Genomic DNA, 27,869 nt, shown 5'->3' with positions numbered 1-27,869 from the left:
CGCTCGAAAAATCATTGTTTTACATTTTAGTGATTTTCTTAGAAACTGTAATTAGATAGAATGGATCCAAAATATGCATTTGAAAGTTTGATAGTTGGGGAATGCATCGTGTATTAAACATAGCTGTGGTATCATCCATTTGACTGTAAAAAAATTACAAAAAAGTAACGCTCGAAAAATCATTGTCTTTACATTTTAGTGATTTTCTTAGAAACTCTAATAGATAGATTGATCCTAAACATGCATTTGAAAGTTTGATAGTTGGGGAATGCAACGTGTATTCATACATAGTTGTGGTATCATCCGTTTGGCTGTAACAAAATTACAAAAAAATAACGTTCGAAAAATCATTGTCTTTACATTTTAGTGATTTTCTTAGAAACTGTATTAGATAGAATGGATCCAAAAGGTGCATTTGAAAATTTGATAGTTGGGGAATGTATCGTGTATTCATATATAGTTGTGATATCATCCCTTTGACCGTAACAAAGTTACAAAAAAAATAACGCTCGAAAAGTCATTGTCATTACATTTTAGTGATTTTCTTAGAAACTCTAATAGTTAGATTGATCTTAAACATGCATTTTAAAGTTTGATAGTTGGGGAATGCAACGTGTATTCATACATAGTTGTGGTATCATTCGTTTGATTGTAACAAAATTACAAAAAAAATAACGCTCGAAAAGTCATTGTCTTTTTATTTTAGTGATTTTCTTAGAAAATCTAATAGATAGATTGATCCTAAACATGCATTTGAAAGTTTAATAATTGGGGAATGCAACGTGTATTCAAACATAGCTGTGATCCGTTTGGCCGTAACAAAATTACAAAAAAATAACGCTCGAAAAATCATTGTCTTTTCATTTCAGTGATTTTCTTAGAAACTTTAATAGATAGATTAATCCAAAATATGCATTTGAAAGTTTGATAGTTGGGGAATGTTTCGTGTATTCAAACATAGCTGTGGTATCATTAGTTTGACTGTAACTAAATTACACAAAAAATAACGCTCGAAAAATCAGTTACTACAAAAGCCGTCGCAAATCGAATCGGCGTAAAATGAACCATTATTTACAGTGAGGTAACTATAGGGTTTAGTTCTATATAAGTGTAAAATCAGCAATTAATAAGCGTTATTTGGCAGCGGCGTTATTGTGAATCGGCGTAAATCGAATCGATTTTATTAGAAAATCTTATAGATAGATTGATCGAAAAGATGCACTTGAAAGTTTGCTAGTAAGGGAATGCAACGTATATTCAAACATTGATGTGTTATCATCTGTTTGTGCTCAAATATGAAATTATACAAAAATTGTCGCTTGAAAAAGTACACAACTTTTAACACTTTAGAGTTTTTCTTAGAAACTTTAATAGATAGAATGGATCCAAAAAATGCATATGAAAGTTGGATGGTTGGTGAATGCAACGTGGTTTCTTTCGTTTGGCTGTAATTCATGATCAAATATAAAATTGCAAAAAAATGTTCGAAAGAAAAATGATAATAATAAAAAAAACGTACAGTGCGATGAAAGGAAATGCAGTTTTAATTCACCGTAAATTAAAGTTCTGGTGAAATGTACATTACGAAAAAATAAAAATAATCGTATGTGTTTGCTAATTATATGGCGCGAAAAATGTTAATTTGGTTCGGTTGAACAATACTTAATCAACACTGCGTATCATGTTTTTGTGCAGATATTGTGTTCATTTTGAGTTAAAAGGTGTTTTCAATTTGTTTTCCGCCTTTAACTGCAATGGACGAGCTTTCACCGAATTCCGTGTACTTCAAATGGAGCGATTACATCCTGATCACCGTAATGATGTTAGGTAGTTTAGCTATCGGGATTTATTATGGATACTTTGCGAAACATCAATCCGTCGATCAGTACCTCAGGGGTAGCAGAAACATGAATCTTATCCCGATCGTAATGTCAATGTGCGCAAGGTGAGCTAATCCATCGAGAGTTTCATCTCGTTAAAGTTTATTAATTTTAGCATAATATCGGGTATCTCTTTCATAGCTATACCTGCCGAAATTTTCAAATTTGGAATCACGACATTTCTAACGCCGATTATTCTACAGTTTAGCATATGTTTCATGAGCTTCTACATCTACCCTGTTCTCTACAATCTCAATTTGACTAGCATTTACGAGTACATGGAGTTGCGATTCGATAAAAGGGTTCGATTATTAACATCGTTCTTGTACGCAATGTCAATGCTCTGTTTCTTAACAATAAGCATTTACGCTCCAGCTCTGATCATTTCTAGAGGTATTAATCAATAAAAATATTTTAGATTCTCTAATAAAGAAAATAAATAATTAAAATAGGGACTTCGATTAACGTCCATTATTTGTCTGTTACAATAACAACAATTTGCGTCTTTTATACGTCTGTTGGCGGATTGAAGGCAGTGATCTGGACGGATGCTCTGCAATTGTTGTTCATGGTTGGCACAATCATAGGAATTATAGTCATGGGATTCACAGATGTCGGATTCGCTGAAGTTTTCAGTGCCGCTTACAAAAGCGGAAGATTGGACATAGAGTAATTTTATATATATTTCTTTTAAATATGAATTAACAATAATTGAAAATTTTCAGTTTCGACCCGGATCCAACGAAGCGCGACACTTTCTGGACGATTTCTCTGGGTTTTACCTTGTACTGGACTCAATATTTAATGACGAGTCAACATTGCATACAGAAAGCCTTCTGTTTGTCAGATGTGAAGAAAATGCAAAAGTATTTGTTATTAACAATGAAGAAATTGATTAACTTACATATTCTTTTTGAAGAGCTATGACCATTTTTGGAGTAGTGTACTTTCTCTTCATAGAATTTCTCACTCTGTTCGGTTTAATCGTTTACGCTAAATTCCAACATTGCGATCCAGTGCGTTCCGGTGAAATTCATGTTCACGATCAAATTGCCATACATTACATTCTACACGTTACCGAAAATTTACCCGGAATCGCGGGACTTTTCATAGTCGGAAATTGCAGTGCAAGCATCAGGTAATAATAATTCTTAAATTTAGTTAGCTTAGTTGGTAAAGTTGATTTAAGTTTTGTTATAGATTATTTATTTTTTTGTTGATATTTCAGTTCATTATCTGCAGGTTTAAATTCTCTCTCGTGCACAATCTATAAGGATTTTGTATCTTCCTCTCTGAAAGCAAATGTGTTGGAGAAGCGTTCTTCTGTAATTATCAAGTCTATCGTAATCTCCATTGGTATATTATTGATGGCTTTAGTTGTCGTCGTGGAGAAGGCAGGAAGTATTATCTCTAGTTTGATAGGTATTGGATCTCTATTCGCAGGTCCGATGATGGGTTTATTCCTCTTAGGAATGTTCACCGTAAAAGCTAAAGCTAAAGTATAAAAACTACAAACTGATTCCTAATCGAATTACAATACAATCATTATAGGGAGCATTTTATGGAGTTGTAATAACAATGGGGATATTGATTTGGATATTTGCGGGAGCTCAGTATTACCAACAGCTTGGTTACATCCGTTTCATGCAGAAGGAATTGTTAATCGACGGATGCGAAAGAATTACCAATACAACCGAAGAGATAAGGCAAAAAATAATAATGAGTTTATTTTTGTAGTTTAAATTGCTATTTGTAGCTTATCTATTGATGATTATGAACCTTTCTACTTATACCGGATTACGTACAATTATTACGTACTAATTGGAACTATCCTCACCGTCGTCATCGGTTTAGGCTATAGCTATATATCAAACGATATATCCATTTCACCGAAAAAGGAGTTAATCAGTCCTTTGATCCATTTCATGTTTAAACATGATCCTGCAGAACCGACAATTTACCAATCCATCGAATTAATTAATGCTGTCAGAGAGGATTAAATGCATGTGGAATGAAGATTTGTAAATTAAAAAAATTAAAAAAAGATAAAGAAATAATTACTATTCCCAAATGTAAATTTATGATATTCTATTATCATTTTAATTGGTTTTGTTATCAACAATGTCCCAAATAACGAGAATGTAGTTTTTTCTTCATCAATCGTGAAAATTTTACGTGAATCTTTCAGATTAGATAGACAGTAGGTTCTTGGTTGAAACTATCATCTTTCAACTTTATCCGGAATAGTCTATCTGTTATATATGATTTTACAATTTCAAAGAATGCGTATGATAGAATTTTCTTATTTTTTTACAGTAGTCCAAGATGCCATACATTATTGAAAGACTGCGATATATAATGAAATGAAATTATTACTTTAGAAACCCATTGGAATGTCCAAACTAATCTTCTGGAGTATTGGGTTCATATGTTTAAGTATCAGCTTTTCGAAAATGTGTTAATTAGCTAATGCAAATTATAATTTTTACTTCTATTGACGATATATTATCAATACTGCGCATCATTTTTATGTGCAATTCTGCATATTATATTCATTTGTTAGTTACATGTGCCTTCAATTTATTTTTCGGCTTTAACCGCAATGGACGGAGGTGCACCGAATTCCGTCTACTTCAAATGGAGCGATTACATCCTGATCAGCATGATGATGCTTGGCAGTTTAGCCATCGGGATTTATTATGGATACTTTGCGAAACATCAATCCGTCGATCAATACCTCAGAGGTAGTAGAAACATGAAGCTTATCCCAATTGCAATGTCGATGTCTGCAAGGTAAGCTAATTCATCGAGAATTTCTTCTCTTATACTTCAACAATTTTAGCATAATCTCGGGAATTTCTTTCATCGCTATACCCGCCGACGTTTACAAATTTGGAGCCACGATTTTTATAATGCCGATTATTGTACAATTTAGCATATGTTTCATAAGTTACTACATCTATCCTGTTCTCTACAATCTCAATTTGACGAGCATTTACGAATACATGGAGATGCGGTTCGATAAAAGAATTCGATTATTAACATCGTTCTTGTACGCAATGGGAATGCTTTCTTTCTTAACCATAAGCATTTACGCGCCAGCTTTGATCATTTCTAGAGGTAAATCAATTAAATTCTTTTAGAAATCATAGAATTCGTTAATAATAAAATAATACAATAATTTAAACAGGGACATCGATTAACATCCATTATTTATCTGCGACAATCGCAACAATTTGCATATTTTATACGACTATTGGCGGATTGATAGCTGTGATCTGGACGGATGCTCTGCAATTGTTGTTCATGGTTGGCACAATCGTGGGAATTGTAATCATGGGATTCACAGATGTCGGTTTCGCTGAAGTTTTTAACGCCGCTTCCAAAAGCGGCAGATTGGACATAGAGTAAATCTATATTTTATCATATGAATTTTTAGTAGTTGAAAATTTTCAGTTTTGACCCGGATCCCACAAAGCGAGACACTTTCTGGACAATTTCTCTGGGCTTTACCTTCTTCTTTAACCAATACTTAGTTACGAGTCAACATTGCATACAGAAGGCTTTCTGTTTGCCAGATGTGAAAAAAATGCAGAAGTATTGGTTATGAACAATGCAGAAATTGACTAACTTACATATTATTATTATTTTTCTAGAGCTATGACCATTTTTGGAGTGGTGTACTTTCTCTTCATGGAATCGCTCATTCTGTTCGGTTTGATCATTTACGCAAAATTCCAACATTGCGATCCAGTAAAGTCCGGGGAAATCCATTTTCACGATCAAATTGCCATACATTACATTCTATACGTTACCGAAAATTTACCCGGAATCGCGGGATTTTTCATAGTCGGAAATTGCAGTGCGAGCATCAGGTAATAATAATTCTTAAATTTAGTTGATTTAGCTTTTGTTATAGATTTTTTTGTTGATATTTCAGTTCATTATCTGCGGGTTTAAATTCTCTCTCGTGCACAATCTATAAGGATTTTGTATCTTCCTTTCTGAAAGCAAATGAATTGGAGAAGCGTTCTTCAGTAATTATCAAGTCTATTGTAATCTCCATTGGTATTTTATTGATAGCTTTAGTTGTCGTCGTGGAGAAGGCAGGAAGTATTATGTCTAGTTTGATAGGTATTGGATCTCTATTTGCAGGTCCGATGATGGGTTTATTCCTTTTAGGAATGTTCACCGTAAAAGCTAAAGCTAAAGTATAAAAACTACAAACTGATTCCAAATCGAATTATAATACATTAATTATAGGGGGCATTTTATGGAGTTGTAATAACATTGGGAATATTGATTTGGATATTTGCGGGAGCTCAGTATTACCAACAGCTTGGTTACATCCGTTTCAAGCAGAAGGAATTATTAATCGACGGATGCGAAATAATTACCAATACGACCGAACAGATAAGGCAAAAGAAAATAATGAGTTTATTTTTGAAGTCAATTAGTTTAAATTACTATTTTCCAGTTTGTCTACTGATAAATATGAACCTTTCTTCTTATACCGGATTACTTATAATTATTACATACTAATTGGAACTATCCTCACCGTAATCATTGGTTTAGGGTGCAGTTACTTATCAAAGGATAAAACGATTTTACCAAGGAAAGAGTTGATCAGTCCTTTGGTCCATTGGATGTTCGAAGATGATCCTGTAGAACCAACGGTTTACCAATCTATAGAATTAATTAATTATGTCACAGAGGATTAAATGTATATGAAATAAGGATTTTTAATTAAAAAAAAATAAATAAAATAAAAAAAGCAGAAATAATTAGTACACAAATGTAAATATTTTTTATTACAATATTAATTAGTTTTGTTATCAGCAATGTTTCGTGTAACGAGAATGTATATTTCTGTTATTCAATGGTGTACGTCGACATGAATGTAACTGACGAAATTGTTGTCGATTCCCTGGAATTTAAATGGAGCGATTATTTTCTTTTTTTGGTTTTGGTGGTGACCAGCACCTTAATCGGTATATACTTTGGGTTTTTTGCGAAAAAGCAAAGCGTTGAAGATTATTTTGGTGGAAAAAGACATATGAATGTAATACCTATCACTATGTCTTTAATAGCCAGGTAAGAATAAAAACAAATATAATTTAGACTATATTTCTTTTATTTTAGTATATTATCAGGACAAGCGTTGGTCGCTCTTCCAGCAGACGTGTACACGTTTGGAGCACATACATTTATTATTTCCATTAGTTTAATGTTTGCAATAACCTTTGCTAGTTTCTACGTTTATCCAGTTTTATATAACTTGAAGTTAACTAGTATCTACGAATACATGGAGATGAGATTCGATAGAAGAGTTCGGATATTAACATCATTGCTTTACACTGTTGGAATATTAACAATATTACCTATAATTATTTATGTACCATCTATATGTCTGTCTCTAGGTATATTTTTTTTTATATTAGTTCAACTCAGATTACCCGAATTTTTGATTGCAGGAACCAAATTGAATGTCCATTACTTCACAATATTCTTTTCAGTTATCTGCATTTTTTATACGACAATTGGCGGTTTAAAAACGGTCATCTGGACCGACGTTTTGCAGATGATCTTCATTATCTTTACCAGCATTGGATTCGTTTACCTGGGATTGCAACGTTCCGGAGGAATCCAGAAAGTCTTGAATTATTCTTACCAAGGCGGAAGATCGACAATAGAGTAATTATTAATCAAGTTGTTTTCTTCATGTAAGTAAATGTTTTCAGTTTCGACTTGGATCCAACTAAACGCGATACTTTTTGGACAATAAGCTTCGGAGCTTCCACGTACTGGATTCAGTATTTATTAACGAATCAAGCATTTATGCAGAAGACTTTCTGTTCGCAAAACATTAAACTAATGCGAATGTAAAGATTTAAATGAATCAGTATAATAAACTTATTTAATTATATAATAATTACTTCCAGCGCGATGATTATGTTCTCATTGGGATATTTCATCATGATCAGTTTATTCATATTTTTCGGTTTGATTATCTACGAGGAATTCAAAGACTGCGATCCGTTTAGATCAGGAAAAATAAAGGTTCTTGATCAGATTTCCATGCATTACATTCTTCACGTGACAAAAGAAATTCCTGCAATTGCAGGTTTGTTTATCGTTGCAATTTTCAGCGCTAGTTTCAGGTAAATTATTTCTCATATTTCGAGTTGATTCTAACTGTATTTTTTAGTTCTTTTTCCGCCTATCTGAATGCTGTATCCTGCACGATATACAAAGATTTCTTATTTAATTTAATCCGAGAAGGCGCTTCTGAGAAATTTAGAAAACCTTTGGTACAATTAATAGTTGTACTTGTTGGAACTGTAGGAACTTTACTAGTTTTGGTCATAGAGAATGCAAGAAGTTTGTTAGCAACTATCATTGGTATTGGGGCTTTATCTGGAGGACCCATGTTAGGTGTATTTATTTTAGCATTGTTTTCAACCAAAGCTAACTCTAGGGTAAGTTTACTTGTAACATTGTTGTTTGTATATAACTGAATTTTGTAAGGGAGCGTTATTTGGAGCTGTTACATCTTTCGTAATTGTCCTTTGGATGTTCTTGGGGGCAAAATATTATCAACAAAACGGTTACATAACAATCAAAACCAAACCGTTATCCGTTGAAGGCTGCGACTTCTTCCAAAATAAAACGTCTCCAATTGAGTAAAAACAATCAACTATTTATAAAACAATATTATTAAATGATGCTTTTTTTTTAGGATTTCTCAAGAAAACCAATTTACACCTTTATTTATCTACCGAATTTCACATAATTATTACACTATTATAGGTACAATAATAACTATAGTTACGGGATTAGTGATTAGTTATATTCCAGGTGGTGATATGAAAATCCCGCGTAAAGAGTATTTGAGCCCTTTAGTGCATTGGCTTTTACCCAAAGAAACCAATAAGTACAAAGAAGTCGCACTTAAGAATTTGAGCAAATCATCAGAGTGATGTGGAAAATTTTTACTCCGACGTGTCTGAATGTCGCAACTGCAGCTACCTACATTCACACTTATTAAGATTACTTTTGCATCTGTTAAACGTAAATGTTTACAATATGTTTTAGATAAGGCCACGTTTTGTACAATAAATTAAGTTTGTTTACCCTTTGCATTTTGCAAGCTAACATAATTATTTAAATAAGTTTATTCGTGAAATCCATAGAAAAACATGAGCGCAACAAATACTACAAATTAGTCACATTTGTAGATTAGTAATCTAAATCAATTCTCTATAAATCAACAACATTTATTTAGGTTGAATTTTAATAATAAGTTTGCTAAAACACAAATAATATTTAATTTTTTTCGACCATTTCTATGGCTTTTTCCACGGAATAATAGGTCGGCGGTCGCTTCTTGTCTTTTGGTATAGCCCATTGCATCACGCCGCAGATTAAATCTTTGTGTACTGGAGGTTCATCGTCTCTGGTGAACCAACTCACAGGAATTCCAATCAGGAAAACCATAAACGTTCCCAAAACAACATAATAATAAAAAGATAATCTGTATATGAAGCTCACTTCAGTTGGTTCATGCTCTGCAAAACTGTAGACAAAAATATAATTACGTAATTATAATAAATAAGATGGAAAGTTTACGTGGTGGAATTGAAGGTGTGCAAGCAGCCTTCAACTGAAACCGGTTTCGTTTCGTAAACCACGTTTCCGTTCATCTTGTGGTATTGAGATCCGAAGATTACGTAAGCCATTGCCAGGATTGATCCAACTCCTCCATAAAGAGCGCCCTAAGTTAATAATATTTAGTTACAAGATTAGTTATTGATGGGTGTTTTCTTACTTTCGAGTTGGCCATGGGTACCATCATTCCCATTAAGAATAGTCCAAGCATCGGACCAGCAGTGACACCTTGCATGCTAACTACCAAAGGTTGTATACTTCCTAATTGCTCGACGACGAAAACGAGAACCGTGCAAATGAAACCAATGGAAAAGACGATCCATTTCAGGATGTAGCTGACCCTATCCTGAGGGTAATCTTTAGGCATGTGTTGCGATATGAAATCTTCGTAAATCGTGCAGGATAATGAATTCATTGAGGCTGAAAGAGAGCTGAAATAAGTGGTGAAGAATATTTGAAGTTTTTAATATTGTCTTAAGTTTTACCTTAAAGCAGCGCTGAAGACTCCGGCGATGAACAAACCTGGAAGCCCAGGTATCTTCCCAGCCACGTGAAGAATATAATAAGGTAGCATTTGGTCGTGAACTGTGATTTTCTTGGATTTCAATGGATCGCAATCTTTGTATTTCGCGTACATCATGAGACCTGTGTAGATGCTACACAAATTCACTACCATCATTCCAATAGCTAAGATGATCAAAGCTCTAAAAAAATACGTGATTAATTGATTATAAACTAGTTGAGTTATATTCTTTTACTTCTTGACACTCTGCAATGAAGGTAATGCTAAGCATTTTTGGATCGTGCCTTGACTAATCGAGATGATCTGCGCCCAAGCGAACATCGAACCAATGAGGATCGTCCAAAAGGTGTCTCGTAATGTTGGATCCAAATCAAAACTAAAAAAATTACGTGTTTATTGATGTTTTTTTTTTGTAAAAATCTGAAAATTACTTCATGTCCAATCTTCCTCCATCATCGGAAATCCTCATGATTTCGTTGAAACCACCCGAAGAGACTGTACCTAAATATGTTACCACTACAGTTGAACCGATCATCAATACAGTTTGAAGAGCGTCGGTCCAGACAACAGCTTTAAGTCCTCCAATCGTCGTATAGAAAATACATACGCCACAGACGACAGGCGTTATATAATGTATGTTAAAACCAGTTCCTAAAAATATTTGTCAATAGTTTGTAATAAAAATGATTGATTGAATTTAATACCTTGAGATAAAGCCAAAGCTGGCACGTAAATCACTATTGGTAAATAAAGAAAGACGTTTAAGGCGTAAAGGAACGAAGTAAAAGTTCTGATTTTGCTGTCGAATCTCATTTTCAAATATTCGTAAGTGCTCGTTAGCTTCAAGTTATAGAAGACTGGGAATGTTACGAAGTATAAGAGGATGATGCAGATTTGTATGGAAATGGGACAAAGCCAATATTGATATCCGTAGAGGTAAACGTCGGCTGGGACTGCTAATATAGTGATTCCAGAAATGTTGCTACAAACAAATAAGTTTAATATAAAGATAAATAAAGTAATTTATTGAAAGTGTACCAAGCGATCAGGGAAAGAGCTATGGGCACCACGTTCATGTCTTTTCCGCCAAGCAAATACTCATCAGCCGTATTCTGCTTTTTGCTGAAGAATCCAAAGTATACTCCAATCATGGCACTCGAGGCCAACATTAGGCCGAAAAGGGAGTAATCCATTAAGCTGAACTTCAGGTCGTCGTCCATCGAAGGATCCGTAAAGTTCTCCATGGTATTTTTCTAGGTTTGGATGTTTTCCTTCCCAGGAGCAAATCAACACTGATTCATTCCCTCAACACTTCGAATTTGTTTTGTAATTGACATAATACGAAAGAATTACGTAAGGTTTAATTCTACTAAAATACGCTCACACGTGTGTAAATACAACGATGTTTTAGATTAGATTCCGAAAAAGTTGTTTGTTTCGTACGAAAGTACGACATTTTAAGCTGAAACTATAAATCATAAGCTACTTACTTAGGTTTTATTATTGAATAAACTAAACGAAATTCATTACAAATTTTATTTATTTTTATAACAATTTGTATTAAATTTAATTAATTTCAATCTTATTAATATTTAATTAAAAAAAACCATTATATAATATAAAAAATAGTAAATTGAGAAATCAATTCCTTAGCTTTATCGTCTGGTAGTTGATTAAGAAATCCTCGTGATAAAAAATATAAACACAAATTGCATTGCATACACGGATTTGACAGTAGTCAAATTATTTTTCATGACTAGACTAAACAATATTTTATTATACAGAAAGTTCCGCTTTTGATATAAAACAAAAAGAGTCAATACTTTCACACTAACATTTCTCGGTGTGAACCATCTTGAGAGCCTTTTCCACAGCGTAATAATCCTTTTTCAACATCCATTTGGAAACCGGACTTATCAGATCTGGATCAACAATTTGCTCTCTTCCACCAGTGAACCAACTCACAGGTAAACCAATTATGATTACCAAAAGCGTTCCCATCGCTGTAAAGTAATAATGACTAATCTTGAATAATGCGAACACCTCTTCACTAGAATCTTGCCTGAAACATCTCCAATTAATGATTTCATATATCTAAAAATCTGTTGATTTACTGTTGATAAGCTGATGATATTATTGTTGAGTTACAAGCTTCAACTGAGATTGGTTTAGTGGCATAGTAGATGAGACCTTTAGTTTTGTTCACTTGAGCCGTGAGTATGATGTAAGACATGATTATCAAAGAACCAATTCCACCAATGAAAGCGCCCTAAAAAATGGAAATTAATTAATTATTTAATGATTCAATATTGATTGTTTTTGTAAGTTACTTTGGTGTTAGCTAATGGGAAAAGCATTCCCAAAGAGAATAGTCCCAAAAGAGGACCGGACGTGATTCCTACTAAGCTGAATTGTAAAGGTAAAATGCTTCCCATTCGCTCCACGACAAACACCATCAAAGTACAAACGACTCCGACAATAACAACAATCAATTTCAAGATGTTGCTGATTCTTAATTGAGTGATATCTTTGGGCATGAAAGGACTAACGAAATCCTCGTAGATTGATCCTGAGAGACAGTTCAATAGAGCGGATAAAGTGCTGGAAAATGTATTAAAAATTATTCCATTTAGATTTTTGTTTAGGTCAAGATTACCTTAAAGCGGCGCTGAAAATTCCTGATAGGAAAAGTCCGGATAATCCCGGAATTGTGCTGGCAACATCCATCACGTAATAAGGTAATATTTGATCCAATTGAGCGATTTTACCCGAACTCAGCGGATCGCAGTCCCAGTATTTTGCGTAAATAATTAATCCAGTTAATACTGACACGGAGATGATGATCATTGTTCCAATTGAGAATAAAAGTAGAGCCCTGAAATTTGCAATTTAGTTATATCTCATTGATTTAAAGATGATCTTTCACAGATTTAATGAAGAATGAAATAATTATTCATAATTGTGTATAAAAAAATACATACTTTTTTACATCGTTTTGTGTTGGCATTGAAAGGTACTTTTGTACGTAACCTTGACTAACGGAAATATAACCAGCTACTCCGAATATATTACCAATAAAAACAGCGAAGAAACTATCCCTCTCCGTTGGATCCAAAGAAAAACTGTTTGAATTATGGATTAATATCAAACTTTGGTTCAAATTAAAGTTGAACGCACCTAGGAACAATTCGATCTCCTTTCATAGAAATATCCCAGACATTGGTAAATCCTCCAACTGAACTTAATCCCATGTAGAGAACGGTGAACATCGATCCCATCATGATGAAGAATTGAAGAGTGTCCGTCCATACGACGGCTTTCAATCCTCCGATTGTGGTGTAGAAGATGCATACTCCGCAAACCAGAGGAGTTACGTAATGCACGTTAATTGCTGTAGCTGCAATGACGAATTTCGCGCTGGATTATCTTTAATAGGTAGATTCATGGTTACCTTGAGAGAAGGCCAGAGCAGGGATGTAGATAACTATCGGTAGAAACAGTAAATTCGTGAGGGTGAAAAGAAAAGACGCCAGTATTCGAATGTTCCCGCTGAAACGCAGCTTCAGGTATTCGTAGCTACTGGTTAATTGGAGTTTGTAGAATACTGGTATATAGACGTAGTACGTGATTGCAGAAGCTATAAATACGTCCAATACGACGTACCAATAAGTAGGTCCAAATCTGTAGACATCCGATGGTACAGCTAGTAGCATTGTCCCAGATATTGTACTATATAAATGAAGAGATTATGAACAATTTAGATTACAGCTATTATCTGTGATTGTTAAAATTACCTTGCAATTAGGGAGATGGCTATAGGGATGATATTCATCTCTTTACCACCCAGAAGATACTCATCGACGCTGGTCTGTTTCGTCTTGGAGAAGTAAGCGAAATAGATCCCAATGAGCGCGCTTAATCCCAGCATCAAAATGAATAAAGTATAGTCGTACCATGAGAAAGTAATGTGCATGGCATCTTTCAAAATACTGGTAACGTTTTCCGAATCCATCCTCTCTGCAACTGTTCCACAAAATTAATGAAATTACTACTATATACAAAAACATCCAACCTTTATATACTATTTGTCCGGGATTTAGGTATGTGTTTACATTTAGAAAAATATTACAGGAGGATAAAGATCACAATGTTACATACAATAAAAACTAATTTTATTACCTTTACGAGTTTCTGGTCTCACCTTCACTACAAACTACTCTTCAATTTAATAGGTATATTCGATATTTGCAAGTGTATGCACATGTTGTTTAATGTCAATCCGAAAACTGAAGTACATGAAAAACCAATCAGTAGTTTCTATCTGGAAATTTGTAAAATACGTAAAAATGTTTATGTACTATTAATTTAATGAATTACTCCTAACAAAGGTCAATTAAACACTTTAAATAAAAATTAATTAATTTAAATTTTATAATTTATACACTTAAACCTTTGTAGCTTTTAATAGCGTTCATTTGAATATTTCGAACTGATTTGTTGTGTGGAAACTTTTGAAAAATGTTTATGTTCAACATGAATTCTAATGTTCTACTAACAATTACTATGTATAAATATATAAATTCATTAAGTTTTTTTCTTTGATTATTAATTAAAGTGTGTCACAATATTGTGTACAATGACTACACCAAACAAAAGTCTCATTAAAGTATTAAACGCTTAGTATTTTAATCACTGAAATTGCATATTTTAATTACGGTGACTTTGTAGAATAATTTCGAGAATTATTATGAAGGTCATTATAATACACTACCTACCATTTCGCTGCAGTTTACATAACTTTAAAATGTTCGTTTTGATTATAGATTTAAGGGATTATGCATAAAAATAAATACATTTTGTGCACAATTTTTTTTAGAATTTATTTTTATTTAATTAAAGTTTAATTTGTTTTTTATACAAAACTTACTAAAGTTAATCCGGACTGATCTAAGCCGGATTATTATTATTCAAGTAATGAATCGATTTCTTTCAGTTCAACATCGTTGGTTGCAGAGACATATGTTGGTGGTTGTTGATTCATTTGGACGTCTTCATGAATCGCCCAATGCATAATAGGACTGATCAAAGCTTTCGTTACTTTCGGTTCTGAATTCTTCGTAATCCAACTGACAGGAATTGCGACAAGGAAAACCACCAAAACTCCGATTAAAGTGTAATAGTAGAACGAAATTTTAAATAAATAAAAAGGTTCTGGGTTTGATTCTTGCAGAAATCTAGAAATTGTAATTAAACAAATTTATTTGTATCTAAAATAAATTAGATTTTCGAATTACTCATTGATTATTGTAGCGTTTTGGTTAATCGAACATTCATCAATTGACGTTGGTTTCACGTGCAATTTTATTGGGTATTTGATCTTGTAGTAATACGAACCAATTATTGTGAATGAAGATGTTATAATGGATGATAGACAACCGACGAAAGCGCCCTAAAATTTGATTACAATAATTTAAAATTTTAAATAAATTCGAAGCTTACTTTACTGTTAGCCCTAGGTACTAACAGACCCAAGAGGAAAACTCCAACTATAGGTCCTGCAGTTATACTAGTTATAGCAACAACTAATGGTAGAATAGTACCAAGTTGCTCCACCACAAAAACCATTGCCGTGCAGATAATACCGATTACAACGACTATCCATTTCAAGATTACATTTACTTTTTCTTCCGGATATCCTTCCGGTAAGCGCGAAGCAATAAAATCCTTGTAGATTGTGCAAGAAACAGCGTTCATTGTTGCCGATAATGTGCTGGAATTTATTACAGAATCACCATTTAACAAAATATTAATTTCATCAATAATACCTGAGTCCTCCACTGAAGACACCAGCTATGAACAAGCCAGGTAATCCAGTCACTTTACCAACAACATTCAAAACGTAATAAGGTAAGAGTTGATCCGGAACTCTGATAGTTTTGGTTTTTAGTGGATCGCACTCGTGATACTCTGTGTAAACCAAAAGACCTATGTAAATGCTTCCATAAATCATGAGGCCAATCCCAATGGCAAATATTATCAAAGCCCTAAAAAATCATAGACTTTTAATGTTAATAATATTTCAATAAATTAATTAAAATTACGTTCTAACTTCTTTGAAACTTGGCAAAGCTAAACACTTTTGTATGCTGCTTTGTCCCACGGAAATTATGTTTCCCCAGTAGAAAATAGAGCCCAGAAGTATTGTCCATACTGTATCACGAACTGTGGGATCTGTATCAAAACTGTGAATATTATAAATTAATTTTAATCTTCAAATAATATTTTTGTCGTTGTTGTTCTAGGCAACTCAATATGCATTTAAAAAATTAAGCTTGTATCTTCACCTATTGTTGAATATTAACTTACTTTAATAATAATAAACCTTCTTTTGAGGTAACTTCAAATACTTTGCTGATGCCTCCAATTGAATTCGTACCGATTATAACTATAGCTATGATCGATACCATCATGAGTATAACTTGTAAAGCATCTGTCCAAACTACAGCTTTCAATCCGCCAATTGTGGTGTAAAATATGCAAACTCCGCACAACAGAAGAGTTATTATTTCTATATTAAAACCAGTCACTAAAAGCTTAATAATTACTAGTCTTTGTTACAATATTGTTGATACACGTCTACCTTGAGATAGAGCTAAAGCTGGAACATAGATTACTATGGGCAAATACAGTATGATCTGCATAGCAAACAAAGCGGAAGCCAGAATCCTCAAGCGACTTCCGAATCTCATATTTAAGTATTCGTAAATCGAAGATATTCCCAAGTTGTAAAAGACAGGTAACGTAATGTAGTAGGCTACGACTATGGACAGTTGCATGGCGAATCCGTTCAACCAGTATTGAGCTCCAAATCTGTACACCTCTGCTGGAACTGCCATAATAGAAATACCAGAAACATTGCTGAAATAAATTGAATTGGAAAATAAAGTAATTAAGAGATGATGGACTTACCACGAGATTAAGGAAAGAGCGATTGGTAAGGGATGCATTTGCTTTCCTCCAAGAAGATAATCATTGGAGTTTTTCTTCTTGGAGATGAAACCGAAATATATTCCTATCGCTGTACTGGCTATCAAAGTTAGCAAGAACAAGGAGTAATCAGTCCAAGAAAACTTTGAATTTGTTACGTGAAAATCTTCAGTGGTGAAATTATCCATTTCAATCAAAAATTTATAGAATAGAATAAAATTACTCGTTTATTTATGAACTATACTTTCTTTGGATACGAAACTTCAATGAATGGCAAAACGAACAATGCACTGCAGCTTTTATAAATACTCGTGTATTTCTTCGATACTAATCTACATGTTTAGTTAATTTGTTTTGCATTTATCCAATCCATTACATTGTTGTTATTATAATAATTAAGTTGTGATTAAATGAATAAAGTAAATTGTAAGACTTGAAATAAGTAAATATGGTATTTCAATATTCAAACTAAAGTTTAAAAGATATTTATTTCAAGTGAAAATGATCAAGTATTAAAATATTATACTTTACACTACGTCAAATACTATTGAGTTTATAGGTCACGAAATTTGATGTTACATGAATCACAGTTTCTAGTAATTTTTGTTTTAAATGTTTACTGTAGAATTTTAAAACAATAAAAATATATGTAAATAATCATTTAATAAACGGATCCAATTCTTTCGATTCTTCCAATTCGACGTCATCTTTGACCGCTGTGTAATTAGGAGGATTCTCATTTTCATCCTCTTCGTCCATCAGAAAATGAATGATTGGACTAATTAGTTTTTTCGATACTTTCGGTTCAGAATCTTCTGTTAACTTGCTGACTGGAATCGCCACGAGAAAAACGACCAATAATCCTAGCAAAGTGTAGTAGTAAAATGAGATTCGGAATAAGTAGAAAGGTTCCCAATCCGATTCTTGTGAAAGACTAAAACAAAAGGGTTTAATTCTATGATTTTAAGTGTACAATTTTAATAATTACGGGTTTAGTAGTGTTGAATTATTGGAAATTGGGCATTCGTCCATCGTCGTTGGTTTTATATCCAAAATCATGCGGTATTTCATTTTGTAATAATATGAGCCTATTATGGTGACTGAAGAAACTGCCAAGGCTGATAAACAACCGGATAAAGCGCCCTTAAAATTATGGGATTAATTGTGTAATTATTGTTTTGGAAAAAGCTTACTTTGCTGTTAGCTTTTGGGACCAACATTCCTAAGAAGAAAACGCCAAGTAAAGGTCCTGCAGTTATGCTGGTAATACCAAAGACTAATGGTAAAATGCTTCCTAATTGCTCTACCACGAAGACCATGGCTGTGCAGATTATACCGATCACGACGACAAGCCATTTGAGGATAACTCCAACTTTTTCCTGAGGATAATCCTTAGACATGTGCGGAGCTATGAAGTCCTTGTAAACGGTGCAAGATAAAGCGTTCATCGCCGCTGATAAAGTACTAAAACATATTTAATTATATAAAAAACTAATTGATTAATTTTAATTATTTTTAACCTGAGACCTCCGCTGAAGACGCCAGCAATGAACAAACCAGGTAAACCAGGAACTTTGGCGACAACGTCCAAAACGTAATAAGGTAAAAGTTGATCGGGGACTCTGATTGTCTTGGTTTTCAATGGGTCACAATCGTGGTACTGCGTGTAAATCAAGAGACCTATGTAAACGCTACCGTAAACTATGATACCAATCCCAATGGTGAATATAATGAAAGCTCTAAAAAAAAATTTTTTTTTTGGTACAAATCGAGAATTAATTGTTGGTTCATTTACGATTTAACTTCTTTGAAAGTGGGTAAAGCCAAGCACTTTTGCACGCTGCTTTGACCCACAGAAATAATGTTGGCCCAAACGAAAATCGAACCTATAAGAATAGTCCACACTGTATCTCTCACAGTTGGATCAACGTCGTAACTGGAAATGCAAACATTAGAATTACTTTTACACAAGTTAAGTGAGTTACTTCATGTCGAGTAAAGTTGCCTTCGATGTTACATCAAAGACTTTCTTAAAACCGCCAACGGAAACGGTTCCTACAATGGCGACAGCTACAATTGAGATCATCATGAGAAGACCTTGCAAAGCGTCTGTCCAGACTACAGCTTTCAATCCTCCAATTGTCGTGTAAAAAATGCAAACGCCGCAAACCAATAACGTTATTATATGTATGTGGAATCCAGTAACTAAAACTCAATATCAAAACTGTGATCTTCAAAATTACAGTTGAAATATACCTTGAGATAGAGCTAAAGCCGGAGCGTAGATTACTATGGGTAGGTACAAAATCATGTTTAAAGCGAACAAACTTGAAGCCAAATTCCTCATGCGATTACCGAATCTCATATTCAAATACTCGTAAGTTGAGGATATTTCCAGGTGGAAGAAGACTGGTAACGTTATGTAATAAGCTATGAGGATGCACAGCTGCATTGCTAAACCACTCAACCAGTATTGAAAACCGAATCTGAAGACGTCTGAAGGAACGGCCATTATCGTGATGCCTGAAACGTTGCTGAAAATGAAGATTTATTAATCTTGTTGAAGTAAAGTGATTGATTTACCATGATATTAGCGATAAGGCTATTGGTATTGGGTGCATTTGCTTTCCTCCCAGTAAATAATCTTTTGCTGTATTCTGTTTTCTCGAGACGAAACCGAAATATACGCCAATCGCAGCGCTCGAAAGCAATGTTAATGCGAATAAGCTGTAATCCGTCCAAGAGAACTTCAGATCAGTTACTTCGAAAACGTGATTTGTTGTATTCTCCATGATAATCTAAATTATTAAAGAAAATAGCTTATTTTTTGATATTATAATATAAAATAAGTACATATTAATAATTGTAATAAATTAAAAAACTTACCCAAAAATATGTAAGTGTAAACTCCTTCAGCTCGTCTCGTTGTCACAGCTATGAACTAATAAGTTTCTCGTCGACCACTAAATATAAAATGATACGTGCATAAATTAACTTACAAAAGCAATGTTCTTCGAAGACACGAAAACAACAACTGGAATTAACGTATTTAGTTCCCTTCTCTCCGCCACTTCTTCGCTTATTTTTGCTTTTTTACTTAATTATTGCGTAATTACGAAGACCTAATCAGTATTGAAAACGTGCATTCCTATCGTAATTCTAATCACATGACGTTAACATAATGTATTGTAATTAACAAATTAAAATCTAATATTTATTAAAAGCTTTTATAATTCTTTTTATTTACATATTAAAGCTATAATTTGACAAAATTACCTTATTTATTTACAGTATTAATTGAACTTCTTATCATTAATATTTGCTAATATTTACAATATGTTTTTTTTTTGCTTTTGAAATAAAAGTTTTAAGCAATCATTTTGCAACTCCAAACATACATTTCTATATAATTTAATAACCGTAAACACTTTTATAGTCAACAATAAATATTAGATTGTTGAAAAAACAGCACACAAATGTCACAATGTCGTCAACTTGCATTAACATAAGTAATTAAAATGTTAAGTATTTATTTCTTTACAATTTTTTTGTTATTGGCTCCAAAGTGGGTCAAAGTCCGATCATTTTTACTTATCAATTCAAATAGAAAAATGACATAAATATTTTAGTTTTTCTTAATTAATTGTTACGACGTATTTATCAAACACGATAAAAAAGAAAATTTCTGAAGAATTGCAATCAAATGACGCGTGCTTTTTATTCTTATCTTGTTCCGCAATGTTTTTGAATTAATTATTTTAAATTTGCGCCCACGGATTCCTTTGTAATGGAAGTTCTGTGTACTGAAATGAGCTACACACATTATTTATAGTTTTCCACTATTTGACAACATTTATTCCAAGCCAATAATTACATTTTAAGTAAGTAATCAACTGTTGCTTCCTTGCGTAAATTGACAATGTTAAATATAAGCTTCGATATATTTACTAATTGCTGCAATAATAAAATGCTTATAATTTTATCATTAACAAATAAAAAAGTTAATCGCGATATAAGAAATTTAGTAATCTTGTATAACACAATTTATTGATACCGTGTTATAAGGGTATCGTGTTATAGGGGGATTTACTGTATACGTAACTCATAGAAAACGAATAGAAAGAAAAGTCTTCTGATTTTCTTCTATTTTATTTGCAAATTGAGCTCAATGCATTTCTTATGTTGTTTGTCTACGCACTTGTTTAATTGTTGCTAATTGAATTATTTAATAGGTGAAGAAACAAACGGGTAAGTGTTAAAGTTAACATTGACATACATTGATTTACAAATGGGTCTATGAATGCAATGTTTCTATTTTATTGTTTTGTTATAATTGTTAATTGAAGTCAAGAAAAAAAAAATAATTGAAAAGAGATTCATGATTTTTAATCAAGTATTTAAAAAATGAGTAAACACAATTTTTGGTTATAAATATTTGTTATAATTGAAGTTGTAAAATATAATTTAATAGAGATTACAAGAAAAAATGTAATTTCAAATATTTCTTTTATTGTTTCGTTATAACTATAACAGTCAGTTTGTAATTGAATTTCAATTAAAAACGAATTGGTTTATTGCGTTTATAAAATGCGTAATTAACAAAAAAAAAAATTGATGAGCAGTACCATAGGTACGAAAAAATGTGATCCTTTCTCGTTTTGAGGAGAAAGCCTTGGTTTTGATGATATTAGCATTTTTCGCTGTGAACGATGTTCAGTGCCTTTTTGACATCGTAGTATTTTCCCTTCTCCTTTTTCAGCATCCATTTGGAAACGGGACTTATCAGATCAGGATCGACGACGTCCTCTTCGTTCCTCGTGAAATAGCTGACCGGCAATCCAATTAGCAGCACCAACAACGTACCCATCGCTGCGTAATAGTAGTGTGTGATCCTGAAGAGAGCGGAGACATCCTCGGAGGCGGTGTTCCTTAAATTGAAGAATTAATTTTGCATGACTGTTGTAAGTCTTTCACTCTTACAGTTCGAAAGCGGGCGACGTAATTGTTGAGTTGCATCCATCTATAGAGAGTGGCTTCGGCTCGTAATATATGAGTCCTTTATTCTTGTTTATCTGCGAGCCGAGGATAATGAACGACATTATGATCAGCGATCCGATTCCGCCGGACATTGCGCCCTAAAATGGTAAATCCGTGTTTTTTAGTCTTTGTTAAACATCCAATCTTAATTGGTTTGCATCGACTAGGTTTACCTTAGAGTTTGCTGTAGGGAAGAGCATTCCCAGTGAAAACAATCCGAGCAACGGACCGGCCGTTATCCCTCCCAAACTGAACTGGAACGGAAGGATGCTGCCCATCCTTTCAACGACGAACACCAAAATCGTGCTCACCAAACCAATGATGAAGACTATCAATTTCAAATAGTTGCTCACTCTCTTCTGGCTTATATCCTTAGACATAAACGGACTTATGAAATCTTCGTATATCGATCCGGAAAGGCAATTCATTGATGCCGACAACGTACTGAAAAAATACAATCAAGATCTTTGAACATTAATAATATTATGCACGTGTATTATATAATTATTACTTATACATTTTATACAATACTCAAAACTATTAGACGTTATGTAAATGCGATAGTTTTATCTATAATTATCTTAATCTTGAAAAATACAGCATCTGTCATTAATTGAGATACGAAACAGCGCTTCTGGTGTAATTATAAAATATAAAAAGATTAGAAGAAAAAAGTTTGTCAAATAATATTTTGTAACTTTACCTAAGAGCAGCACTGAATATTCCGGAGAGAAATAGACCAGATAATCCTGGAATACTGCTGGCTACATCCATGACGTAATAAGGAAGGATTTGATCGTGCTGGACGATTTTCCTGGCTGTAAACGGATCACAGTCCGCGTATTTCGCGTACATAATTAATCCAGTTAATACCGAGGACGAAATGATAATGAATATTCCCACAGCAAACAGCATTAAAGCCCTGAAAACAGATAAATAATTACCAAAAGACAAATTAAGCAATACCTCGCATAGTCCGATTTTGATCATTTTTATGTATTTAGTTCCTCGATTAGTCCAATTTCAACCTTTTTCACCCACACTAAGTGTTGCTATATTGAAAATAAAGTTAAAAAAAGAAAATTTAGCACTTACTTGTGGACGTCCTGTTTAGTTGGCATTGAAAGGTATTTCTGGACGAATCCTTGACTGATGGAGATGTAACTGGCGCATCCGAAGATTGATCCAACTAGAACTGCAAAGAAACCATCTCTTTCCGTTGGATCTAAAGTGAAGCTGAAATATAAATAATCAATATTTTTTTTTGTTTTTAAGCATTTTTAACTTTGTACTCTGGTGTTACACGTTGACCTTTCGCTGAAATATCCCACATCGCGCCGAATCCTCCGACTGAAGCAATACCCATGTAAAGAACGGCGAACATCGAACCCATCATCACTACGAATTGAAGAGTATCCGTCCAAACTACTGCTTTTAAACCTCCAATTGTTGTGTAGAAAATGCAGACGCCGCATACTAAAGGCGTTACGTAGTGAATGTTTACTTCAGTAGCTGAAATTTTTATAATAACACAATTTGAAAATATACGTCTATGATTTTTTTTACTTCTAATTTTTCCTTAATTTTGAGCGAAAACTATTAAATATATTAGTAAAAATATATATATATATGTGTCTGTAATGATCTATTAGTCTTATATAAATGTGTGTATTTCTTTAAAAACTGTATAATTTTCCAAAATTTATGAAAAGTTTAAAATATTTGTGTAAACTTCAGTATCTGAAAGTTTCAATAATAAACAATTTGTCTTCAATTACCTTGAGCGAATGCTAAAGCTGGAATGTAAATGACGATTGGCAGATAAAAAAGATTGGCTATGGTGTATAAGAAAGAGGCTAAAATTCGGATCTTCCCGTTGAATCTGAGCTTGAGATATTCGTAACTACTGGTTAATTGTAGTTTGTAGAAGACTGGTAGATAAACGTAGTAGGTGATGAGATAAACGGCGACGGCGCTGAACGAGTAGTACCAGTAGGTAGCTCCAAATCTGTAGACATCCGTTGGTACTGCAAGAAGCGTGATTCCAGAAACCGTGCTGCAAACAATTCAAAGTTAATTAACAATTAACAAATTCCATTAATTAATCTAACATATTTTTTTTATAAACGCTCACCTTGCCGTTAAAGAAATCGCGATTGGTACAACCTTCATCTCCTTTCCACCCAGCAAGTACTCATTCGCGCTGGACTGTTTGTTCTTAGCGAAGAAGCCGAAGTACACGCCGATGAGTGCGCTCAGACCCAGCATCATCGAGAAGAAGGTGTAATCGTACCATGAGAAGGTGACGTGCATAGGATTCGCCTGGGTCTCATTGATCGCGTCCATGATTCTGAGATGTTGGACGACAATTTAGCAAATCACCTACATCAACGAAACGGCGACTATTTTATACGCTTTTCCCCGACGGATTACAAAGGGATTAAAGCAGATGAAAATAAAATTTAAAAAAAAACACATTGTCATAGAAATCCGATTCGCGTACGTAAAGCGAAATTAAATAAAACTAAATTTAGATTTGTACAACAAAAAAAATATGTTAATATGTATATATATTTTTATCTCGTTAAACTTAAGCTAGTTTAACTAAATAACAAAAGTATTTTAGACTTTGTTTACACAGGAAGCATGATTTTATCTAACTAATTAAAATTCATCTACAAATGTTGTTGCTTATAATCATCGATTAATGTTCAGTGAAAATGCAAAAACAAACGTTATTAACTGAAATTTCAAGAAAATTCAGTTTATTTGTAGACAAATCCAGATGAGCATGGATCAACTAAAAACGTACGTAAAGATTTTTATTATTTACAAACATTTGTCCACTGGAGACGCGGATAACTTAAAAAAGTTTCGCTTTTTGACGAATTAAGTCTTTGCAAAAGCATGATTTAAATTAATAAATTCTAACGTTTTATTAAATTTGTTTCAGTTTTCACTAACTTATAAATTTGCTTAATTTTGGTAATTTTTGTCTTTTTTGCAGTGAAGATAATAAAAGGATTTGCCTCGTGAAAGTTTTGTTTAAAGCTTAATAAACACTGCTACTTTGCACGTTTACGATAAGAGGTTGAAAAAAAAAATGGTAAACGCTTGCAGTCTGGAGATTTTCCGTTTTGTTGTTTTATTATTACTAAATTACTGTACAATATTTACAAATGAGATATTTACTATCACTGGATGGTTGTCCCGTTTCGTATAAGAAAATAATATAAAAATAAAACATTATTCTTAGATATTACGACTATATACAGATCACAGGATTACATTTAAACGCTACTAAAGGTAGTTTAACTTAGTGTATACTAAATTGAAAGAATTATATACAAATCACATGAAAATACTTCACTTAATATTAATAATAAATATAACTGAAGAGATATGTACAAATCACATGAAAAGGTTAAATCAGTCTTTGTTTTTTTTTTATCGATAGAAATATCAACTAAAGTAGTTTAATTAATGCTATAGACATGATCAATATGTGTATTAGGTTTTGAGTTTGAATGCTTGAATTGTACATCATTAAATCGTCGTAATACTCGTCTTCTTCGCCTATGAAGTTGGGAGCTTCTCCGCACTTAACCAAAGGCTCTTGGAAAGCGGAAGGTCTATCCGCATTTGTTGTAGGCATATTGTCAGTATCGAATTGTCCCAAATACAAAAGACAATTTCCTTCGTAATTGATCTCCACTTTGACGATGTCGTAATGCACAGAAGGTACCAAAATTCCCAACTGTGCGCATCCTCTTGTCGAACTCAGATCCTGAGCTTGCCCCAGTTTCCAATTGTACGGACCGCAAGTCTTCAGCAGATTCATCTCACGCACCATCCGACGACTGTGTATAATCAAACTGGCATTCTCCAATATCAAATCGATGTTGGTGCTTGCAGGTATTACGGTGTTCTTTGCCGATAGAGAAAAATGTCCTGAAACGCTTGCGACGAATTTCGGTATGGTGCAAAACGGATCATCATAGAATTTATGATCCGCGACCCATTCGGAATTACTTATAAAGAAGTTGAATTTACGCGTTAAGTACAATCCCATAGGTCTAATCTCGCAACGCGTGGAAGTCCATTCGCCCCAAATAAACGGTGGTAGATGAGGTTTCTCGAAGAGATGCGGAGGAGTTTTACTGCTCGAAAACAAATTTGCGCAAATGTTGCAGTTATTCTTGATCGTGTAATTTTTGCTGTTAACATTGACGATTGAACCGTCGGGGATGTGATTGATCAACGGTTGTTGGTACGATGTTGGAGAGTAGTTTTCGCGGTGCTCCGTTCTTGAGTGTATGTCACCAAGGAGGAGTTCGAAGCGGTAGTTTCTCGGCTTCTTTTTGTCCAAGGAATTCATGAAGATTGGTCGCAGTTGGATCTTGATTAACTTAAGCTCGTTGAAGGCCCATTTTAGTGATCCTAGGCAACTTATGTCTCCGGAACTTTGAGACATCTGACGACCGCTTATCGAGTTTCCCGTGTACTGTTCCCTGGATTGGTAATGGGTTTGCTTGAAGAAATTGTTGTTTTCGTATACCAAATGCTCATCGTATCTCCTCCAAGCTTTCCAGTTTTGATCTAAAATAAATATTAGATTTAATAAATTATGTATAATTAAACTGTAAATTATGATATTTATCATATTTTTGATGATGCATGAACTAAATAAGTTGTTTAGTGGATGACTTAATTACCTGGACACTCGTGAGCAACCAAATCGTCAAGTTCTTTGGTAGCACGAATATCTTGCGGTATGATGGAGATGTTGATGGGTCTTATGAAGCCGACGGAAGAATCACCGTGGAACATGGATCCCTTCTTCATGCGCAACAGACCGACAGAGACAATGGTGAGCTTCGGCGTGGAGCAGGAGTCATCCCAGTAATGATGCTGGATGAAGCGGTAACTTCCATCCGGTTTGAAAGTGTACGATCTGAGAACGTATTCCGGTCCAGGCCTGTTCTCGCATCTGCAACAAAATGTTCAATGAGCATAAACAAGGCGTAACGAGATTCATTTATCTGCTCAAAATCTATACGCGTACGGACGACGACGACGTTCGAAGAAGAAGAAGAGTATGGAGAGGATGAGGAGGAGGCGGCATTCCTATGTAAATCGGCACGAAAGTGAAGTCCTCGGACAGTTGACTTATTTCTTGCCTTCTTTATTCGGTTTTGTTCGCTTTTTGCTCAGCTCGTCAGGCGGTATTTAAAATGTTAAACAAACCCCCCCCGCTTATTCCGTCCGCAGGATAAGCACGTTTCCATATAAGGATTGGCCCGAAACGCTACTACTACTACTACCTCGAATTTATCGTCGGACTATTTTAAAATAATGGAGAATAAATTTCGCCTCTCCATCTCATCCATTTCCAGTTTCGTTTCAAACCCGAAACAAAGAAGAATCAACTCACCCTTCCGAAAGCCAAGTTCCCGACAACATCCTGGAGCTGCTGTCCACAACAGTATTTTGATTCTCCAGCGCAACACGGGCTGCAACCACCTCGCACTGAGATCCATCACCGAAAGCTCGACCATCTACAACAACAACAAAAAAATCTCACATTAATCTCAAAATCATTAATATTTATACGGGCCCTTTTCGGACCTCACGTCGTCTCTCCCTAACGAAATTCACCACAGGTAGAAAAAACATCATTTTACAATTTAAATAGTCTTTAATTGTCGAATTCGTATTCCGCTCTCACAAAACACATGAAAAATAAATAAAAATATGGAATGAAATTTTTCGAA

The 27,869-nt window shown here is 33.9% G+C and overlaps 7 protein-coding genes across 7 annotated transcripts; 1 reads left to right on the top strand and 6 right to left on the bottom strand.

Moving 5' to 3' along the window:
- The first annotated feature begins 1,754 nt into the window (after window positions 1-1,754).
- LOC108559955 (sodium-coupled monocarboxylate transporter 1-like) lies at window positions 1,755-9,009 on the top strand. The gene is made up of 13 exons (XM_017917347.1): window positions 1,755-1,945; window positions 1,996-2,273; window positions 2,333-2,549; window positions 2,606-2,746; window positions 2,800-3,018; window positions 5,821-6,091; window positions 6,144-6,298; window positions 7,332-7,574; window positions 7,622-7,762; window positions 7,823-8,041; window positions 8,089-8,359; window positions 8,409-8,563; window positions 8,620-9,009. The coding sequence occupies exons 1-13, from the start codon at window positions 1,755-1,757 to the stop codon at window positions 8,858-8,860; spliced, it is 2,742 nt and encodes a 913-aa protein (XP_017772836.1). The 3' UTR covers window positions 8,861-9,009.
- Window positions 9,010-9,189: 180 nt separating this feature from the next.
- LOC108559959 (sodium-coupled monocarboxylate transporter 2-like) lies at window positions 9,190-11,316 on the bottom strand. The gene is made up of 8 exons (XM_017917352.1): window positions 11,110-11,316; window positions 10,776-11,053; window positions 10,503-10,722; window positions 10,307-10,447; window positions 10,034-10,252; window positions 9,709-9,979; window positions 9,510-9,655; window positions 9,190-9,456 (listed from the first exon to the last, which is right to left on the bottom strand). The coding sequence occupies exons 1-8, from the start codon at window positions 11,313-11,315 to the stop codon at window positions 9,207-9,209; spliced, it is 1,731 nt and encodes a 576-aa protein (XP_017772841.1). The 5' UTR covers window position 11,316; the 3' UTR covers window positions 9,190-9,206.
- Window positions 11,317-11,725: 409 nt separating this feature from the next.
- Window positions 11,726-14,082, bottom strand: LOC108559957 (sodium-coupled monocarboxylate transporter 2-like). The gene is made up of 8 exons (XM_017917349.1): window positions 13,866-14,082; window positions 13,523-13,800; window positions 13,249-13,468; window positions 13,053-13,193; window positions 12,728-12,946; window positions 12,402-12,672; window positions 12,186-12,340; window positions 11,726-12,133 (listed from the first exon to the last, which is right to left on the bottom strand). The coding sequence occupies exons 1-8, from the start codon at window positions 14,042-14,044 to the stop codon at window positions 11,902-11,904; spliced, it is 1,695 nt and encodes a 564-aa protein (XP_017772838.1). The 5' UTR covers window positions 14,045-14,082; the 3' UTR covers window positions 11,726-11,901.
- A 952-nt stretch (window positions 14,083-15,034) lies between these two features.
- Window positions 15,035-17,166, bottom strand: LOC108559953 (sodium-coupled monocarboxylate transporter 2-like). Its single transcript, XM_017917346.1, has 8 exons — window positions 17,041-17,166; window positions 16,712-16,989; window positions 16,438-16,657; window positions 16,173-16,313; window positions 15,897-16,115; window positions 15,571-15,841; window positions 15,366-15,520; window positions 15,035-15,305 (listed from the first exon to the last, which is right to left on the bottom strand). Exons 1-8 carry the CDS (start codon window positions 17,076-17,078, stop codon window positions 15,035-15,037), a joined length of 1,593 nt encoding a protein of 530 aa, XP_017772835.1. The 5' UTR covers window positions 17,079-17,166.
- Window positions 17,167-17,625: 459 nt separating this feature from the next.
- LOC108559956 (sodium-coupled monocarboxylate transporter 2-like) lies at window positions 17,626-20,032 on the bottom strand. The gene is made up of 9 exons (XM_017917348.1): window positions 19,945-20,032; window positions 19,642-19,856; window positions 19,315-19,592; window positions 19,044-19,263; window positions 18,854-18,994; window positions 18,579-18,797; window positions 18,252-18,522; window positions 18,047-18,201; window positions 17,626-17,992 (listed from the first exon to the last, which is right to left on the bottom strand). Exons 2-9 carry the CDS (start codon window positions 19,848-19,850, stop codon window positions 17,716-17,718), a joined length of 1,770 nt encoding a protein of 589 aa, XP_017772837.1. The 5' UTR covers window positions 19,851-19,856; window positions 19,945-20,032; the 3' UTR covers window positions 17,626-17,715.
- Window positions 20,033-21,576: 1,544 nt separating this feature from the next.
- Window positions 21,577-24,450, bottom strand: LOC108559958 (sodium-coupled monocarboxylate transporter 1-like). The gene is made up of 8 exons (XM_017917351.1): window positions 24,230-24,450; window positions 23,874-24,151; window positions 23,388-23,607; window positions 23,191-23,331; window positions 22,799-23,017; window positions 22,269-22,539; window positions 22,039-22,193; window positions 21,577-21,986 (listed from the first exon to the last, which is right to left on the bottom strand). The coding sequence occupies exons 1-8, from the start codon at window positions 24,439-24,441 to the stop codon at window positions 21,746-21,748; spliced, it is 1,737 nt and encodes a 578-aa protein (XP_017772840.1). The 5' UTR covers window positions 24,442-24,450; the 3' UTR covers window positions 21,577-21,745.
- A 1,111-nt stretch (window positions 24,451-25,561) lies between these two features.
- Window positions 25,562-27,653, bottom strand: LOC108559952 (protein APCDD1-like; the record flags this gene model as incomplete). The annotated part of the gene is made up of 3 exons (XM_017917345.1): window positions 25,562-26,694; window positions 26,811-27,085; window positions 27,530-27,653. Coding segments are annotated over 3 exons (1,532 nt in total), but the record flags the coding sequence as incomplete, so codon positions are not given.
- Window positions 27,654-27,869: the final 216 nt, after the last annotated feature.

Source organism: Nicrophorus vespilloides, unplaced genomic scaffold (genome assembly GCF_001412225.1).
Source record: "Nicrophorus vespilloides isolate i.1.1-1 unplaced genomic scaffold, Nicve_v1.0, whole genome shotgun sequence".
NCBI classification, from domain to species: Eukaryota; Metazoa; Arthropoda; class Insecta; order Coleoptera; family Silphidae; genus Nicrophorus; species Nicrophorus vespilloides.
This window is presented reverse-complemented; position numbering and strand designations above follow the sequence as displayed.